The sequence below is a fragment of the Botrytis cinerea genome, chromosome 8, assembly GCF_000143535.2.
Source record: "Botrytis cinerea B05.10 chromosome 8, complete sequence".
Taxonomy (NCBI): Eukaryota; Fungi; Ascomycota; class Leotiomycetes; order Helotiales; family Sclerotiniaceae; genus Botrytis; species Botrytis cinerea.
This window is the reverse complement of record NC_037317.1, coordinates 530,397-548,449: the sequence shown is the minus strand read 5'-3', so window position 1 is coordinate 548,449 and position 18,053 is coordinate 530,397. Positions and strand designations below refer to the sequence as shown.

The 18,053-nt window shown below is 44.0% G+C and overlaps 7 protein-coding genes across 10 annotated transcripts; 4 read left to right on the top strand and 3 right to left on the bottom strand.

Moving 5' to 3' along the window:
• Window positions 1-886: 886 nt before the first annotated feature.
• BCIN_08g01390 (hypothetical protein) lies at window positions 887-4,660 on the top strand. Of its 4 annotated transcripts, none has more exons than XM_024694389.1 (2): window positions 887-1,317; window positions 1,566-4,660. In XM_024694389.1, the coding sequence occupies exon 2, from the start codon at window positions 1,676-1,678 to the stop codon at window positions 4,184-4,186; it is 2,511 nt and encodes an 836-aa protein (XP_024550180.1). In that variant the 5' UTR covers window positions 887-1,317; window positions 1,566-1,675; the 3' UTR covers window positions 4,187-4,660. The 4 variants fall into 4 exon arrangements, with proteins under 4 accessions (XP_024550180.1, XP_024550178.1, XP_024550179.1 ...); XM_024694390.1 differs by having other exon boundaries at window positions 1,549-4,660; XM_024694391.1 differs by having other exon boundaries at window positions 1,541-4,660.
• A 54-nt stretch (window positions 4,661-4,714) lies between these two features.
• BCIN_08g01380 (hypothetical protein) lies at window positions 4,715-6,825 on the bottom strand. The gene is made up of 3 exons (XM_001548660.2): window positions 6,363-6,825; window positions 5,969-6,316; window positions 4,715-5,897 (listed from the first exon to the last, which is right to left on the bottom strand). Exons 1-3 carry the CDS (start codon window positions 6,610-6,612, stop codon window positions 4,966-4,968), a joined length of 1,530 nt encoding a protein of 509 aa, XP_001548710.1. The 5' UTR covers window positions 6,613-6,825; the 3' UTR covers window positions 4,715-4,965.
• Window positions 6,826-7,569: 744 nt separating this feature from the next.
• On the top strand, window positions 7,570-8,704 carry BCIN_08g01370 (hypothetical protein). The gene is made up of 2 exons (XM_024694387.1): window positions 7,570-7,798; window positions 7,873-8,704. The coding sequence occupies exons 1-2, from the start codon at window positions 7,727-7,729 to the stop codon at window positions 8,311-8,313; spliced, it is 513 nt and encodes a 170-aa protein (XP_024550176.1). The 5' UTR covers window positions 7,570-7,726; the 3' UTR covers window positions 8,314-8,704.
• A 13-nt stretch (window positions 8,705-8,717) lies between these two features.
• Window positions 8,718-10,730, bottom strand: BCIN_08g01360 (hypothetical protein). The gene is made up of 4 exons (XM_001548662.2): window positions 10,472-10,730; window positions 10,140-10,379; window positions 9,744-10,077; window positions 8,718-9,687 (listed from the first exon to the last, which is right to left on the bottom strand). The coding sequence occupies exons 1-4, from the start codon at window positions 10,499-10,501 to the stop codon at window positions 9,068-9,070; spliced, it is 1,224 nt and encodes a 407-aa protein (XP_001548712.1). The 5' UTR covers window positions 10,502-10,730; the 3' UTR covers window positions 8,718-9,067.
• A 40-nt stretch (window positions 10,731-10,770) lies between these two features.
• On the bottom strand, window positions 10,771-12,843 carry BCIN_08g01350 (hypothetical protein). The gene is made up of 3 exons (XM_024694386.1): window positions 12,296-12,843; window positions 12,016-12,233; window positions 10,771-11,969 (listed from the first exon to the last, which is right to left on the bottom strand). Exons 1-3 carry the CDS (start codon window positions 12,368-12,370, stop codon window positions 11,279-11,281), a joined length of 984 nt encoding a protein of 327 aa, XP_024550175.1. The 5' UTR covers window positions 12,371-12,843; the 3' UTR covers window positions 10,771-11,278.
• An 11-nt stretch (window positions 12,844-12,854) lies between these two features.
• Bcdcp2 lies at window positions 12,855-16,530 on the top strand. Its single transcript, XM_024694385.1, has 2 exons — window positions 12,855-13,359; window positions 13,510-16,530. The coding sequence occupies exons 1-2, from the start codon at window positions 13,329-13,331 to the stop codon at window positions 16,308-16,310; spliced, it is 2,832 nt and encodes a 943-aa protein (XP_024550174.1). The 5' UTR covers window positions 12,855-13,328; the 3' UTR covers window positions 16,311-16,530.
• Window positions 16,531-16,704: 174 nt separating this feature from the next.
• On the top strand, window positions 16,705-18,052 carry Bciba57. Its single transcript, XM_001548667.2, has one exon. It carries the CDS (start codon window positions 16,769-16,771, stop codon window positions 18,002-18,004), a length of 1,236 nt encoding a protein of 411 aa, XP_001548717.2. The 5' UTR covers window positions 16,705-16,768; the 3' UTR covers window positions 18,005-18,052.
• Window position 18,053: the final 1 nt, after the last annotated feature.

The following is an 18,053-nucleotide window of genomic DNA, read 5'->3' as shown; positions in this document are numbered from 1 at the left end:
GATGTGGAGGGACAAACAGTTATTGTCTTAGAGAATGTCTACCTAGGTAGCTTTGGAACGAATGGAAAGAATGCTAAATTGCATGATCACCTTGGATATGGTCAGACTTGGGCCCGTGCAACGGTCATTATGTGATGTACTGGTATGGTGGGGCTGATGCATGGCATGGTCGTCAAGTTCGGACGATAAGAAATTGATCGATTCTTGAGATCCTTATGAGAGGACGATAGATGCGTAATATATGGATCAATCAACACCGGGGCTGGGATATGAATCAGATGATGAAGATGAGTTCATGTAAGTTCCGAGAGACCCACTGATATGTAGAAGACTAGGAGGTAGTGGTTGAGAATGATTCTGGGGAGCTGAAGGAGGTTAGTTGAGAAAGAGAGAGTGACCCCCTTGGAAGATGGGATTTATGCTGACGTCTTGGTAGGGGAGACGTACCTGTCCGTAGGTAGGTACGGGTATTTTATATCTACATAATCATTGATACTGTAATTATCCTTTTATCCTTCCATTATAGAGGTAAAATTTGTGTGAGCTATTTTGAATTAACAGTAGATGGATGTGCATATGAGATATAGCATATAAAACATCGTTACCTAGATATCGATAGCTAGATGGCGTGTGTCTGTCCTGTGATGGAGACTGTAACATATTGTGGGTGGAGATGAGTCAAGAGAGACACAACGGTAAATACACATATATCCTTCTCTGAGTATAATTTACGATTTACCGTTGAGATAATCATGTTATACGCGTAGTTGTCGTAAATCCTCCTCATCGTAACCCAATGCACGATAACCACCCCAAGCGCTCGGACACACATATATATAACACAGCCGTAATAAGGATATAAGGGTACCCCGCATTGACACTAGTGGGTCTCACCTAATCAGTCCAAAACCCAACACAGCGAGATAAACCTGCCGCCTTCGAACGTGGATTCAACACAACCACCGTTGCAGCCCAAAAGGACTCCTTCCAAAAGACATCTTGCGTATTGGGTACGAGGGGCAACGCAAGCATCTTCCTGAACTCCTGCACTTTACTTGATGATCAAAGAGTATATCTGGATTCAATATTGATAGCATTCACAGACTCCAAACTACAAGGTGCCTATCTCTACGGTCAACCAAAAAGCCCGGGATACCTCGATTTGCCAATAGGCAGACGATTCGGCAAGAACTAAGTTAATTAACTCCTCCCACTTTCTTGCTCCCCCATTATTCTTCTGCGGCACTCGGTCTACGTTCTCCATAGAAATCTGAATTCCGGCATCTTTTACCTTGATCAAGGTCAGATTAATAAGAAGTAGGAGATTCCCTCTTTCTTTCTTCCTTTCTTCCTTTCTTCCTTTCTCCCGCATCCTCTTCCTCCTCTTCCCCCTCTTCTCATTGATTTTGTTATTTACCCGTGATCTTGAAAGCTACTCGTTCGACCTCCCTCACCTCCATTCACATTTCACTTCTTTCGCATTACCATTTGGTCGAGATTGGTGTTCCGGTATAATATCGTAAAAGCTAATGACATGGAGTCATCCAGCGGACTCCCGCCTCTAGATTTGACATCTCAAAATCCTCAAGAACATTCCAACGATTTTCGATTTCCAGCCCCGTCCATCGATACAAGAATAACTACTTGGGTCGAAACCCAATCTTCCAACAACAATATGTCGACCCTCAGCGAGTCTCCATCCGATGAGAGCCACCTCTCCGAATCGACTTATGAGTTTGTCGATACAGATGATGAGAGCCATGATGAGAATGCTACCGAATCGATAGCTTCAGTGGAATTTGGGCGTCCTGACGATATGCAGAGCCTTGCAGATACGGAGAATAGTGATGAAAGTGGAGGTCAATACACACACGATTCCTCCATTCCCGCTTTTGGTTTGGATAACTCGATTAACAATTCCTTTAATAATCCTACCATCGGTCGAAATTCTGCTGTCTTGCATGACGATTCCGATACCCCGCTCTCACAATCTATCGAATTTGAAGAGCCATTTGGCAGCCTTGGGGCCGAGAATGTATCAGTCAGACACACAGTGGCAGAGTTCACTGAAGAGCAAAGTGCTGCTTCCGCAAGAGATTTGAACATGCACAATCCGCCAAGTCAGTTAGTTCTCACAATTCGACAAACGATGACCAAGCATGGTTTATCGACCAAAGACCCACTCCGCATCCTCTATGTAGGCAGCCATTCGGCAAAACAAGATATCATACACAAGATTGCAAGCTCTGTCACTGCTTCTGTCGAAGGCCAGGAGCGTTCAAGTCGAAACTCATCTCAAATATACAATGTTGTGCCTGTATCTGCTTTTGGCTCGGAGAAAACACCGGAAATCGAACTCATGCACTCATCGGGTTATCAAATCAAGGTTGATGATTGTTTGTCTGCCCAAACCCTTGAATTCGAGGACCAACCACAAAAGCCAGATGTCATTAAGTTAAATCTCGAGGATCACTACAGCTACCATTCCGTCCCCGAGAGAGATCATTTTATTGTTGAGCCGGAGTGGGAGTTGCCTCATGTGGCAATATTCTACTGTTCCGATAGCGACGATCTACAAGCACGGCGCACAAGAACTATTGCCAGAAAGTTCATGAGTCGTCATACCATACCATCAATTGTTATTTCGCACAAGCAATTACTCAACAAAGCTCAACCCATGTCTTTAGATCAGCATTCTATTCATATGTGCTTAGAATCCCGGGAGACAGATGGCAGAGGAAGCATCATTCACCAACGTTTACCCATAGATCTTACGTCTTTCTTGAACATCGATGCTAGGCAGATGAACAGAAATCTTGCATACTTGACCGGTCTTCATGAACCTGCAAGTTCCTCTAATGTTATCAAGAATCCCAGTTCCTATGCAATCCCTGAAAATCGAGAAAAGCCAGTTAGAACAGAATGGTCCCGTTATGTAGCGGAGTGGAGATCCTTACTTCCATTTGGCTTGGTCGTCCTGAGCGTACTATTTGCTATTTTCACGTCCATCCTTTCGCCCTATCCATTTTATAACCAACCAGCAATCTCTATAAACAGCAAAACCATGTCAGCAGGCCCGATAACTCCAACATCGGTACCATTTGCGACCAATCTTTCTGCAACTCAAGCTACCCTTACTTCAACACCTTCCGTTGTACAATCGTCGCCTCCGCACGAACTCTCAAAACCTCAAGTTGACTTTTCAAAACCTACACACGGCCAACAACAAAAGTCCAAATCAGAAAGCAAGTGCAGTTCCTGTGTGGCGGAAATCATGGGAGACAGAGAGGTTTTGATTCGGATTCCACGGGCAATGAAGCTCAACTGGCTCACCAAGCTGGCAATGTCGATCAATATCACTAGGGGTAATACTACAGTTGATACAGAACGTGCCTTTAGTTCAAGCGATGGGATTGTATTATTACTTCCCAAGAAGGAGGCTTATGGTATTCTCAATATTTCGATTATTACAACCAAGAAGCCACGCATCAACGAGACCTTTCAAGTTGATTTCGGAACCAATTCTATTCAAGCCATGCAAGATCTTTTGGATAGATTTTACACATTCTTTAAGGAGGATACGATTATCGCTGATGGTCAAACTCTCGCAGATGTTCGCGCCTCTGCTGAGAAGGTTCTTAAGGATGTACGCCAATCCTCCCAGTCAAAACTAGCCAATATCGACGAAGCCAAACGTCTAGCTCTCGAGCGAGCGTCATCAATCACTGCCCAGCTTACTAATTCAGCAAGAGATATGACTCTTGAGGCCGCCAAACGCAGTGCTCGCATTACCGTTGAACTCGGTTCGCAATTTTCAGGTGTCGAGAAGATTATTGCAGACCAATTGCACTCATTACAAAACATTGGAAACCCAATAGATGAGGGACTTCTAAAGGCACAAATCAGATCTAAGTCTTTATGGTTGAAGATGCAAGGAAAGAGTGGAGAGGCAGAGGATTATGAACGTAGAGCTGCATTGGCTATGAGTAAGAAGGCTGCAGTAACACAAAAACCTGACGCCAAATTTGCGCAGAAATCAGAGAAGACAAAGATTCAGGCGTGGAAGGAAAAAATGGTCACGAGAAAGGAGGAGAAAGCTGCAAAGAAAGAAGCTAGACAAGCTGCTAGGATAGCAAAGAAGGAAGCTAGAGATGCCGCTAAGAGAGCTGGGTGGACTGGGAATTGAGGCGTTTCTTTTGAGGAGTTAGGATACAATGGACATGGATTGGGCTGAGGTATACCAGAATGGGTAGGGACATGGGATGGATAGGATGGACCAGATCGGAATGAATTTTGTTTATTGCGTAATATGATATGATATGACATGACACGCATCGACGAATTCTAGGGACTTTCGGATTTCAAGGGGAAATGCAATACACGGCAACGCAATGGACTCTGCTGGATAGGTTATGGCTGGGTTGGATGGGGCATGCGCTACGTAATGGGGTTTAGATGAACTTAGGAGTGCTGGGGAGTAGGTTGGGTTTCAGGGGGATTTTTTCCAGCTCATTCTTCAGATAAATACGCATATGGCTCTCTATTTATCTATTATTTACTATTCAATCAATTCAATCTTCTTGCACTTGATGCCGTGCAATATATACTCATTCGTACATTGCACACGAAAATATCACAGCACAGCATTACACCATATTCATCTAAAACCAGTGACAAATCTCGCAAATGTTTCGTCAGACTATCATGAACTAGATTATCATCCCTTCAAAATTGTTTCATTGTATTAGCAAGATATAATTCATAATTCTCTGTGTGATACATTAGACTCAACCTTTATATAGCTCAGCACAGACCCGCAAGTCAAACGTTCATTTCTAAATACAGCTCTTGCAATTTGTGCAATTTGGATACTCTCCTATCTTCCTATTCCACAGCTCCTGCTATTTCTTTATCTATATCTCGGCAAATTCAGCCCCCAACCTCAACATCTCACTCTGCACCATCTCAAACTACTACCTCCCCATTACCTCCTGTTGCCTCACTATCTTCATCGTCATCCATATCGATCATCGTGAATACACATTGCAAAGTCCACAATTCTCCATACATCTTCAACCCTTCCAATCCCGGGATATCAACTGGTTCCTCCGAAAACATTTCTGGCATCTTCAGCCCCATTAAGCTTGCTCCAACAGTGCTATTCATAAGTGTGTTTCGGATTTTTCTTTGGGCCTTCTTTAGAAGTTCTTCGGTTGGTTCAGTACTCATGTTTTCCTTTTGAACTTTAAGTGCTATCTCGAGTAAGTGAACAAGATATTTGGACTTTAATGCATACTCGTTTGGAGATAGATAAACGAATTTCCCAGAACTAATGTGTCCTGGCAATTTTGAAGCGGCAACATCTTCGTTGAACGTAGTGATGGAAATTAATCTACCCATGTGATCGAGTATAATCGCTAGCATGCCTTCAAATATTTGTTTATGCAGGTCATTCGTCTTTTGCCATCTGATTTTTCGAATGATGCCGATTAAAAGGTTGGCAACGTAACGTATCATCATCATGGGCTCATCATTATCGGCAGAAATTTCCACCCGATCTGATACCGTAATGCATAGCCTAAGCAATTCGCTTAACGCTTTGTCGAAGAAAGAACACAAAGAATATATGATATTCGATTTCCTCACCAATTCTCTCCCAGCGATAGTTTTGTAATGTTCCGTTGAAACCTCGACGCAGATTTTGTGGCACTCAATGATCTCGCTCACAAGATGCGCCAGGCACTTTACGTCTTTTGTGTGGCCATTTGCTTCTCTGACATGAACATACTTGGTAATGCAGTCGGAGATTGCCTTCCAACTTAATTCTATAAGCTCGCGGCAAGAGGCGGATGTTGACTCGGCGTGGAGAGATCGTCGCAATTTATTGATTCTGTATACTGCAGGAATATGTGTAAATAACAAGAAAATCTGATACAACAAAGCGAGAAGAGAAAGCATTGCGACTTACAATAATTAGCAACCATCAAATGATCGTGATTATTTGCAAGGGCTAATGCATCGGTTCCCATTTCATCGTCTTCATTCGGAATAGTATCCAGACTCTCATATCTTCTTCTCTTCTTCTCTTGGGCGGGCTCCAAATGTTGGTCATGAGACTCCGAGGAACGCTCGTTGATATTCGGAACTTCCTCTCCTCTACAATCGCCAGATAAAGATCCCATACAATGCATACAACAACTTTGCAATCTCTCCTGTAGTTTATAGAATCGTCGTCTCCAAAACTCTTCTGGATCCACTACACGATTACTTCCTGACTCCCCAGGTTTAATCGATTCTTTGATCTCATTGCAATAGTCTAAATTGATTTAGCTTAATCAGTGATAGAAAGTTGCTGATCGTACCTTTTATGGACATCTCATCTGGCTTTGCATTGGAGATTGACAATGCCAATGCAAGCTGTTCTTCAGAAAAGTGCTGAGTGGTTTGATGTGCTGCAGAAGGTGCAGCAAGTACGTCCGTCTGTACACTATGTTCAATGGCAGAGCTGGCATCCTGTGCTTTCCGCGTCGTTTTGTTGCCTTTTGGGACGCCAACTTCCGGCTTCTCCTCACCATTCAACTTCGGAATTTTTGATTTCTTTGCGGCAGACATGTCCGTAACAGCTGGAAATTATAAATTGAGAACAGATACTTGAAAGGAGTGAATATTGATTGGGACTCAAGTGTTATCGAAATGATGCGTTGAGTAAGTGATGATTTCGCAGTATGAACAGGAGAATAATCCGCCCAACGTCGTACTATTTGTGATTCTGTAAAGTATTTGCAAAAGAGAAGAATGCGAATAGATAAAGAGAAGAAACAATGCATGGATATGGAAGTGGTGAGGTGGAATAAAAAGTGCGAAGATAGAAATGCTTTGACTGTCCTGGTCATATCGGGAAAGAGCATTACATCCTCAAGCAGGAAGGAGTTCCCCATGATTTTTGGAATGAGAATTTGCGGAGGGAAACCCAGCGTTTAGTCGGTAATGAGATATATTGGAATTGGTAAACTATTTCTTTCTTTTACTTTATTTATATATTGTGTGTTTGACTGAGTGTTCAGGAATGAAATAAAAAAAGGTTCTGCATATGGCAGAAGTTATTAGTATGCACATCGAGACACTTTGAAGAGCTACTTCTGTACACATAAGGATGTGTCTTGATGCCAACACTACGACTTTCTACTCTGAGATCTACTAGAAGATCTATATAGAAACTATCTGGGTACTTCCCGTGTCCCTCTCATGGCTTCATCAAGCAATTGAACTGGCAAGTTGAAATTGTGGCACAAGGTTAACGTGAAGATTGCTTCGTATGTTTGCTCGTAGTTCGAACAACTTCGTATACCTACAATGCCTGCTTAGAAATACTGGTGTAATATATTTTCCATGTCAACAGCCCATATTGCAAACGTGAAGATATATTTGAGTGAAGTCTCATAAAACATGCACACACACCAAAGTTTAGAATGAGATCGGCAAAACTCCGGCCCGCAGAGCCTCACATCCTCGCTTGACCCCGCATTCACGCTAAGGAACACCTGAACTGAACTAAACTTATTAACTTCTGATCAGTTAAGATTCGCTCATTAATTTCAAGCTCCCACGGTTTTGTTACTACTTGCGCCAATCCACCAAGGCTCATCACCCGCCCACCAATCTACTTAACCAACCACATATACATACATCCCATCTCAGCGTCCATCAAGCGCACAGAAAAAACAAAATGCCACATCTAGATACTGCCCAAGAATGGCTCACACAATCTTCGATGTTGTTAAAAGCACATCCTAGCACCGTACGTGTCCCCCTCCTCTCAGCTCCTCCCCGCCCAATCAAACCAACCAAGCTAACCCTCGCCCTCTCCCACAGACTCGCATAACAACCAAATACACCCTCCTGCACGCAGCAACCTCCACCCACGCCCCCTCCACCACCCATTCCACAGCCACCAAACCGCGCCTACCCAAACCGAGCTCCACCCCTCAAGCCCCCACCGCCGTAAAACCAGAATCCCAACCCCGCGGCACCCTCACTCTCACAACTTTCAACCCCCACTCCGGCGTAAACCTCAAGTACACCACCAACAAAGCGGCAGAAGTATCGCGCCTCATACAAATCATGGGACGACTCGGAAAGCTCATGTGCGGATTACCCGAGACGGAGGAGAAAGAGGGACTAGGCGAGATTAATATGGCTGAGGCGCCGGTGGAGGAGGAAGTCGATGAGAAGAAGGATGTTGGAAAGGGACAAGCGCAAACACAGACGCAACCACAAGGTGGAAAGGGAAAGAAGAAGAAGGGTAAGAAATGAATTGTTGACTGAGGGATTACATCGTTCAGGGGGGTTAAAGAAGAAGCAGAGGAAGAGAAAGAAGATCTGGGTTTAATTGGCGGACTCAGTAAAAGATCTGCGCATTCGGCAAAACTCTCCTCGTCAGAGATTAAAATCATGTATTGCATCGCAAAAGTTGCCAGATCGTCAATGGATCCTCCCTTGCTATTTGGCGAAATTTAGAGGGTTGGGGTGAAAACCTGTATATAATATGGATTTGAATTGTGCTCGTGCGGGCAGTAGGTAGGTATACTATGGATGTTTGCATGGAGAGGACGGCAGTGGAGTTATGGTCATAGAAGATATACCAAAAGTTATCCAGGAAAATCATGACAAAACTAGTCAGTTGCATCACAGTTCAATCAAAACAAGCGCGAAGAAAATCCTCATGTATATGAAAAGTGTGTTCGTTAACGCTAACTAGTAATATCATCAATTATCCTACCCATCCATTCCATCATGGTATACCCCCACCACGATATCCCTATCATTCCATCATCTGTGTCCAAATGACATTTATTGTGAAAATTTATATTCATAGCCGTCGCCAACCCAAAGTTTTCCCAACACCACAACTCCCCCAAGCTAAAGAACTATTTGTACAGACCACCAACCCGCAACACATCTATGTAAGCCCCATGTAGAAGTGAAGAGTTGTACAAAGGTAAACGCCACGCCAATCATCCTGGCATAAAAACAAAAAGAGAAGTAGAGGTAACTTTAAAGACAACATCTAGAAGTCTTCGTCAAAGTTGAAGTCACCTCCGTTCTCTGCCTTGGCTTCGGTTTGTGCCTCGGTATCCTCGTGTTTCTTTTGAGTACCGGCCATAACACCAGCCTTTTGGTAATCACCAACTCTCTTCTCGAAGAAGTTGGTCTTTCCAGCCAAGGAGATGTTCTCCATGAAGTCGAATGGGTTGGCGGATTTGTAGTACTTATCGTTACCCAAAGAAAGGAGGAGACGATCAGCAACGAACTCGATGTATTGCTTCATAAGGTTGGAGTTCATGCCCAAGAGAGCACAAGGAAGAGCCTCGGTCAAAAACTCTTGTTCAATCTCTACAGCTTCGGTGATGACGTCCTGAACGGCTTGCTTGGATGGGCGGTGCTTAAGGTGGGAGAAAAGGAGGCATGCGAAATCGGTGTGAAGACCTTCATCACGGGAGATGAGTTCGTTGGAGAAGGTGAGACCGGCCATGAGACCACGCTTCTTAAGCCAGAAGATGGAAGCGAAAGATCCAGAGAAGAAGATACCTTCAACAGCAGCGAAAGCGACGAGACGTTGAGCAAAGGTGGAGTTCTTGTCTTGAATCCATTTGACAGCCCAGTCGGCCTTCTTCTTGATACAAGGAACTATTGAGGGCGTTAGATGGAGTGCCGCGTGTGAAGTGGGAATGATTGTAACTTACTGGTATCAATAGCATTGAAAAGGTATGTCTTTTGGGATTGCTCCTTAATATATGTATCGATGAGAAGGGAGTATGTTTCGGAGTGGATGTTCTCCATCATGATTTGGAAACCATAAAAGCATCTAGCCTCTGGAATTTGAACTTCACCACTGAATCTCTCAACCAAGTTCTCGTTGACAATTCCATCGGATGCTGCGAAGAATGCGAGGACGTGGGAAATGAAGTAACGCTCGTCGTCATTGAGTCTCTCATTCCAGTCGTGAAGATCCTTAGACAAATCAATCTCTTCTGCGGTCCAGAAAGATGCCTCTGCCTTCTTGTACATTTGCCAGATCTGTTCGCAATTATGTGTTAGCACTATACGCGTAGACACGTGAAGAGATAGACGCGACTTACCTCATGGTACTTGATGGGGAAGAGGACGAAACGATTTGGGTTTTCTTGGAGAAGAGGTTCGTCTGCCTCTTCTGGTTTAATTCCTGGAGCAACTGCAACAATCTTTTGTTCCTCGACAATTGGCTTCTTGACTTCTTCGACGATTGGCGCGTCGGCATCAAATGCTGAATTCTCTTTTCCAGCAAAGTTGATCTTCTTGACGGGTGATTCCATCTTCATGTTTTCGATGCCAGAGGCAGCCTGTACAAGTTCCGAGTCAGTATGATATTAACGCGTAAAATAAATAGAATGAGGGGAAATAATAAAAGGAGGGGTGGCGCGCGAAAACGTACAGTCTTTGAGGGAGTTTCCTGGAGACTCATTGTGGTTTAATAAATTGAACGTAAAGAAGAAAGATTTGATTATTGGTATGCGGAATATACAGGAGAAAGAAGTCGAGAAGTTGTTTGACTTTGAGTGTTGTATTGAATAGAAAGGATGTATGTGTATGTCTGAATGAGTCCAAGGATGAACAAGAGAAACCGCGTTCTTAAGAGCTTTTCGGTACGCGTCACGTGTCTGAATAATTAACGCGCTAAGTTTCGCGTTCGCGTTGAAAAAAAGGCTGGGAAATTTGCAACGCAATGTACACTGATCCACGAACCACTTATTCCACTTAATCAACCATTCAGCTCATTCAATTGAGTTCCACTCAATGCCAAGCAAACTTATCAGATCTTAATCCTTGAAGATCAATAGGAAACCACGGTAACGCGTGAAGTATTGGTGAAAGTCTTGATAATGGGTGGAGTAAAATCAGTCATGATGATTCAGAAAATCGCTACATCTGGATTCGAGTAGGCTTCAATGGAATACGATGTGGAGATTAGAGTGTTTATCAGATTGAAGGAATGGAATTCCACTTTCATTAATTTGCATCTATGGTATGGTATCTTATATTACATCTAAAGCCCCCGCGCCTAAACCAAAGCTGTTTTCTTGTTACTTATTATAAACCAAGGCGTCATCAATTACGGAACCAACAAAGGAAACCGTGTCGGCATTAAAACATCGATCATCCCTAGAACCTTTCCGGGGCCCTTCAAATATGGAACATTCCTGGAACATCCTTCAAACCCTCAATAGCAATCATAATTCCTCTAACGTCTACCACTCTTCCTAACCTTCTTAGGGCGAGCTGGAAGTGGAGACTCTTCCGCGTTTGTTCTATCGCGACGACTTTGATCGACATCAGGTTGTCTTGTTCGCTCTGATCTATCAACGCGACGTCCGTGTTCAGGATCAGGTTGTCTTGTTCGCTCTGATCTATCAACGCGACGTCCGTGTTCAGGATCAGGTTGTCTTGTTCGCTCTGATCTATCAACGCGACGTCCTTGTTCAGGATCGGGTTGTTTTGTTCGCTTTGCGGGTGCGCTACTGCCATACCCGAACCAACTGTGACGATTACGTCCACCTGGCTCACGAGGACTGACAGTCTCCGTGTTTGCTCTGGATGTATATCGTGGAGGTTCTTCATCTGAGAGTTCCTGATCATAAAGATCGAATTCATGCGGATCGGTAACATCAACGGCAGGTAATCTTTCGCCTCTTGCCTTCAAAATTTTCGCACCTTTGTCACGCAAATGTCTTTCAAGCTCGAGCGCATTTCTGGTATTGGCGCGGAAGACTGCATCGACAAGATCTCCTGCGAATGGTATGAGACCAACGGCAAAATCGAGGACGATATTGAACATCATTTTCGATCTGACGCCGTTCGGAAGTCCGCCATCGACCTGACTGCATGTTCGAAGTACCATAAGCGCCATGAACAAGTCAACAAAATCTCCAATGCTATTCTATGTCAGTAAAGCTTTTCACGGGGAGGCAAAGAACGTACGCAGGAACGAGACCGATGACGCTACTCCATCCAAATCTAATCCCACAACAATTAAATAGACTCATGTCCAGTCTATAAGCTCGGCGCTTGACTTTGGTAAGAATCTTTGCATCTTTTTCTGATATGCCAGCAGGTATAGCTTTTCTTCTCCTTTGTGTCTTCTTCTTCGATGGGACACCATCCAAGCGAGAAGCAGGAACAGTTTCAAAGTACAAGTCCTGAAAAACTGTTAGTAAATTATTTCTTCCAGAGATGGACGTTATGTGAATTGGTGTTTTACCTCTGATCCAAACTTGTTCGAGACTGATTCTCCCAGAAACTTTTTACTGATGAACTTTGCTACGAGTGAAGTCATAATTATATTGTATTGTGTGAGTAAGCGTGGGTATAATGCAGAGTTAATTGATTTTCGAGAAGGAAATTCTTCTCTTTAAGAAGTTATTCCAAAACTGAGAGTCGTTAAACGTCTTATCGGCTGTATTAAGGGTTCTCTGTAAACTTTGTTTGCTCTTCGCTTCGTTGGTGGTTGTTTATTATGAGTGGTTTCAGAAAGCGCTTGACATCAACTATTTTTGGATTGTCCCAGTTTGACGCATAAATGTGAATGTCTTTGGGTTTCGATGAATAGAAAATAGAAATAGAAAATGTTTTGAAGAAAAGTACTGATCCTTTAAATTATTTACCCATAAACCCTTTCTTAAAAGCGTGCAATAAAGCTTGATTTGCATTTATCTTTCATGCTGGCAACTTTTTTGTCCAAGATTCGACTGCGCCCCTGTATCAAAAAACGTCATCCGACACCTGGAACTGCAGATCTGAGGGACCACCGGTGAAGAGTGAAGAGTAAAGCTTATTTTGCCGGGTTGCAGACTTTACTTGTTTTGATCTAGCTTCCTCAGGTCTGGTGAATGGAATCACGTGCATAGTGGCTGAGGATCTGTGGCGTTGGGTACAAATGAAAATGTGGCTTTACTGCTCCCTATGTGGGTTTCAAGCTTGAAGACAAGCTCTTGACTCAGCCTCATTATTTATCCCCAACCGTATCAACAACCAACTCATCCACACATAACTCCACATTTCACGGCCTTCAACAACAGCAGTAAACTCACATTAGTTTGTGATCGCCGTGTCTACCAGAATAAGATTCGCAAGCTTTCCTATCAGATAAATCATTCCGTTTACTCTGTATTTGCCACAAAGTCTTCATATTTGTATCATTTTGGTTTTAGGTTGTTTTGGCCTAAGCGTTCCTGCGCGTCCCCCGCCCCGAAAAGAAACTCGAGTCGTGGATATGCTTGTGACGCGAAGACAACATGACAGACAGAAAATTGCAGCTAGAAGACTGTAAGTATTGAAGATGGCTTTACCAAGTAGACTCTTCTATCTTTCCCTATCTGTCTTATTCGAGAGCCCTCTTGCCTCGTTCAAGTCCATCCTCAACAATGCTCATAGCCGCTTCCAAGTACTTTGACTGACCACATACCAAATCTCCAGGGCTGGACGACCTTTGTGTTCGATTCATAATCAATATTCCTGCGGCTGATCTATCACACGTTCCTCGAATATGCTTTCAAGTCGAAGAAGCGCAATGGTACTACGAAGATTTTATCCGGCCTCTGGACCCAAGCCTACCCTCGATGACCCTGCGTAACTTTTGCCTCAAAATATTTTTACATTGCCCTTTACTTTCAAATTTTTCAGAAAGCATACACATGCGAGCTTTTGAGGAGTTCCTTCTATACAAGACCCGAGTTCCAGTGAGGGGTGTGATTCTGTTGAGTGCGGACATGGATGAAGTCGTTCTTGTAAAAGGTTGGAAGAAAGGTGCAAATTGGAGCTTTCCCCGTGGGAAAATTAATAAAGATGAAGACGATCTTACATGTGCTATTCGAGAAGCATACGAAGAGACTGGGTATGACCTTGAGCAGTCAGGGCTTGTTCCCAAAGACCGAAGTCTAGTTAAAGGTATCGATGTTACAGGACATGGTCAACAGATCAGGTTATACGTTTTCAGGAACGTTCCTAGGGAGACCTATTTTGAGGCACAAACTCGCAAAGAAATCAGTAAAATTGATTGGTGGAGGTTGTCTGATCTTCCAGCTTATCGGAAGAAAGGGCAGCAACAAAATCAACCCGAGGCTGCCGCCAATGCCAACAAATTTTACATGGTGGCACCATTCCTACCTCCACTTAAGAAATGGATTTTAGATCAAAAGAAAAAGGATGCAAGGACGGCAGCTAACAATCAGCATTTGGAAACTGCAGGAAATATTAGTCACGATGAAGGTATCACTGAGGATGATCAAATGGTTGAGCCAAGCATAAATTATAATGCACCTGTCTCGCATGATGCTGAACGAACTAGACGGAATGCTGCCGACCTGGCTCTTTCTGCTATAATGCAAGTTCAACCATCAACTCAGGGACTGCAACCCAATGCCATTAACCCTGCGCAATCACAAGCTTCGCATAGCTCAGGGCAGCAATTGCTGGCTCTTTTACACAGTAAACCTCCCGCGGATCAGCCACAGCCAACTCAACCATATCCGCAAACACCTATAGACAATACCATTACCCAAATACCTTTTCCTGAAACCCCTCATCATCAGGCACCTTACCCTTCACACATCTCAAATCCACCACCTCCACCTACTTTCTCACTGCAACAACAGCAACGTCCAATGCAGAATTATTCCTACCAGCAACCCGATCTTCAGGTTCGTCCCGATCCAAGGTCTATTCCCAATATGCAATATCGCCATCAAATACCGCAGCAAATACCACAGCAAATACCGCAACGGATGCCAGCTCAAATGTTGCCTCAAATGCCACAACAATTCTCAGCGCAGATCTCCCAGCAACTGCCACAGCACATGTTACAGCAAGCCTCGCAGCATATGTCTCAGCAAATCCCGCAGCATATGCAGCCACAGCTTCCACAGCAGCGAGAACGTCATCCATATCAACCCACTTTGATTCATCCTCAGCCACTCCCACCCAATGCCCAGAAAGTTTTGTTTACTGGAGGTCCGGTACATTCAACAATGGTACCACAGCATATCCAGCAACAACCTCCGCACCCTAATTTTACGACTTCTGGCCCTGTGCCTCCTCCCCAATTTTCCAATGTACATTCTAATATGGTTCCGCCGCAGCCAAAGGAGGCGCCGGCTGCTGCACTCACTAGTCATTCATTGCTACTTTTAAACGCGTTCAAAACTCGCGAGGAAGTCAATGTAAACATTACTTCAAACTCTTCGATTTCTAAAGGCCCGACTCAGCCGCACTCGAATACTACGCTGCCGGAAGCTCTTGAGCTTCCAGGGGAAAGTTCTCGATCTATTCCTGTTCCTGTTCCTACAGAGACTGCCCAATCGTCAGAGTCTCTTCCTAGTATCAACGGAGGTGTTTCTGGTACAGCCAGTCAAAGCCAAGTAGCTCGTCCCCCCATCAGTGCAAACCAACGATCAATGTTATTGGGTATGTTCAAAAGTCCTGCAGCTCAACCGGCAACGCTGGCAGCGGCAACAGCTACTGTAGCCTTACCATCCAAATCACCTTCAGCGGTAGAATTGAGCGCAGTAGAAGTTGTTTCGCCGCCCGAAGTTCCACGACAAAAAGCTACCAAAGAAAATGCTCCAATTGGTGGAGCTAGTCACGAGATTTCAGAAATGAACCCTGAATTAAACCTTCCATTTCGAGCCACGTCGATCCTCGCTCGTCCAACTAATGGAAACAAAGATACCAAATCATATGGGAGTCTGTCCAAGAAACCGGTCACTAGATCAGAGATGCCCAACAGTAGCAAGAGGTCTCCGGAGAAATCATTTCAGCCACAAATCCTCAAAAGACCACAGGCGAATACAGTTAAGGCTTCCCCACTTCTTGGAGCTTCCACAATTGCTGCTTATTCGCCGAGTCTTGCACCATCTAATCTGGCTGGCCCATCGGCATCTCCATTATCCTTTACCTCCCAAGCTCCCCAATCAACCGAACAAAAGCATGCTCTATTGTCATTATTCGGGAAATCGCCTACCCCCGCTACCAGTTCGGCATTCGGGAAATCACCAATGGCAGCTTCTAGTTCAATGTCTAGAACATCTTCGCATGATGGACCTTCTTCTAATCATCTAATAGATGCCACGAGAAGTGCCGCATCTAGATCTAGAGTTGGAAGTTTGGCATCAGGAAACGGCGAGGGCTCGTCACGCCGTGGGAGTCAAGCACCAATATCTCCAGCCGACAAAGGCTTCTTATTGAATTACTTAGACGCAGTTGCTAGCAGAGGCTATTGAAGGAGGATATTTTAGGTTGTATCGTTTTTTTCCTTTTGTTTTACATGGTTTTGGCATTTCATTGGGAGTTTGGATTTGGTAGCATTCGGAGCATTCGTTCGGTGATATCCAAATACCCAGATTTGCCGAAGCTATGTGGTTGCTTGCTTTAGTAGTAAAATCATAAACAGTTTTTACACGTCACCTAAATATCTGAATATGAAGTGATTGGACGACTTTACTGTAATGTTTGGTTGTGATATAATGACATTGATTATGCAGATAATTGCCCCTCACCTAACCACATATTATGCCGTAAGTTTCAGCCAATCACCACCAGCGTATAGATAACTCTTTATTACGTCATCAACATCAACGATAAATTGAAGCTTCACAACATTATTTCCAATCCACAGAAAATTATTACCAAACTCCAAGCTGTACCTCAATAATTTGAAAAGGAAATCCTACGAAAGTTCATGATGAAGCCAATATCAAAAATCATGTCAAAAAGACCAATTACTGTTCCTGCAACAGCATATATATGTAACTTCTGCTCCGCCCATGCGGTACCGAGGATTCGCAAATACTCTTCTACTCCTACCTCATCTGCAAGCTCCTTGACCGCGTCAACTAAATCTCAGGTCCAATCTGGATTCCATAACTTAGCCAAGAAAGGCATCACGCGTCTTTCGAGTCGTAGACTTATTTCCTTGAGAGGGCCAGATTCGATGAAATATCTGCAGGGAGTCATCACGAATGATATTTATAAAGAGGGGTTAAATTCGGATAAGAAGGGGTTCTATTCTGCGTTTTTGAATGCGAAGGGAAGGGTATTAAATGATGTTTGGATCTATAAGGATCTGTATGCGGATAGAGGGAAATATGGCGGAAAGGGAAAAGAGGGAGAAAATTGGTTGATCGAAGTTGATGCGAAGGAAGTCGAAGTATTGGCGAAACATATTAAGAGATATAGGATGCGTGCGAAATTCGAGGTTGAAGTTGTGGGCGAGGAAGAGATGGGAATTTATAGTTGTTGGGGCGTTGAAGAGGGGGTTGAAATGAAAGAAGGGACTGGTATTATGGTGGCGGATCATAGGGCACCCGAGATGGGAAAGAGAATTGTGGCGGATAGGGAATGGGATTTACAAAGGGATTTGAAGAATATAGATGAGGAAGTGAAGGTGCAAGAGGAGGAAATATATAGAGTTCGGAGATATCTGATTGGGGTTCCCGAAGGCCAGGATGAGATACTGAGGGAGAGTGCGCTGCCGCAAGAAAGTAATATGGATGCTATGGGAGGTATTGACTATGGGAAGGGTTGCTATGTAGGTCAGGAATTGACGATTAGGACGCATCACACAGGAGTGATTAGGAAGAGGATTATACCTATGATGTTGGTTCCCGAAGGGGAAACAATGCCTGGATTAGGAGAACTGGAGTATAAAGGAGGTGACTTGGCGAGTTGTTTGAGGGGAAGTGAAAATATCAAGAAGGTGGGTGGAAAGAGACCGGTAGGAAAATGGTTGAGTGGAGTGGGCAATGTAGGTTTGGGGTTGGCAAGGTTGGATGAGATGGGTAAGTGGATGTTGGAGGGACATGAGAAGGAGGGGGATGCCGGGGAGGAATTTGTGGTAGAGGCGAAGAATGAGGAGGAGGGAGATTCGAGAAATATCAGTGTCAGAGCTTTTCCACCTGCTTGGATTGAGACGTAGATGCATCATAGGCATTACTTTATTATCATTACTATATAATTATCCTCAA

Excerpts from the sequence above, each read along its gene's own strand:
- BCIN_08g01390 (XM_024694388.1), top strand. The coding sequence starts at position 1,535 with ATGGAGTCATCCAGCGGACTCCCGCCTCTAGATTTGACATCTCAAAAT.
- BCIN_08g01380 (XM_001548660.2), bottom strand. The coding sequence starts at position 6,612 with ATGTCTGCCGCAAAGAAATCAAAAATTCCGAAGTTGAATGGTGAGGAG. Across the intron at positions 6,317-6,362 it reads AGATGAGATGTCCATAAAAG|ACTATTGCAATGAGATCAAA; the intron begins GTACGATCAGCA and ends AAATCAATTTAG. Across the intron at positions 5,898-5,968 it reads TTTGATGGTTGCTAATTATT|TATACAGAATCAATAAATTG; the intron begins GTAAGTCGCAAT and ends ATATTCCTGCAG.
- BCIN_08g01370 (XM_024694387.1), top strand. The coding sequence starts at position 7,727 with ATGCCACATCTAGATACTGCCCAAGAATGGCTCACACAATCTTCGATG. Across the intron at positions 7,799-7,872 it reads TAAAAGCACATCCTAGCACC|ACTCGCATAACAACCAAATA; the intron begins GTACGTGTCCCC and ends CCTCTCCCACAG.
- BCIN_08g01360 (XM_001548662.2), bottom strand. The coding sequence starts at position 10,501 with ATGAGTCTCCAGGAAACTCCCTCAAAGACT. Across the intron at positions 10,078-10,139 it reads TCCCCATCAAGTACCATGAG|ATCTGGCAAATGTACAAGAA; the intron begins GTAAGTCGCGTC and ends AATTGCGAACAG. Across the intron at positions 9,688-9,743 it reads TTTCAATGCTATTGATACCA|TTCCTTGTATCAAGAAGAAG; the intron begins GTAAGTTACAAT and ends CGCCCTCAATAG.
- BCIN_08g01350 (XM_024694386.1), bottom strand. The coding sequence starts at position 12,370 with ATGACTTCACTCGTAGCAAAGTTCATCAGTAAAAAGTTTCTGGGAGAA. Across the intron at positions 12,234-12,295 it reads CGAACAAGTTTGGATCAGAG|GACTTGTACTTTGAAACTGT; the intron begins GTAAAACACCAA and ends ACAGTTTTTCAG. Across the intron at positions 11,970-12,015 it reads GTCATCGGTCTCGTTCCTGC|CATTGGAGATTTTGTTGACT; the intron begins GTACGTTCTTTG and ends GACATAGAATAG.
- Bcdcp2 (XM_024694385.1), top strand. The coding sequence starts at position 13,329 with ATGACAGACAGAAAATTGCAGCTAGAAGACT. Across the intron at positions 13,360-13,509 it reads AAAATTGCAGCTAGAAGACT|GGCTGGACGACCTTTGTGTT; the intron begins GTAAGTATTGAA and ends CCAAATCTCCAG.
- Bciba57 (XM_001548667.2), top strand. The coding sequence starts at position 16,769 with ATGATGAAGCCAATATCAAAAATCATGTCAAAAAGACCAATTACTGTT.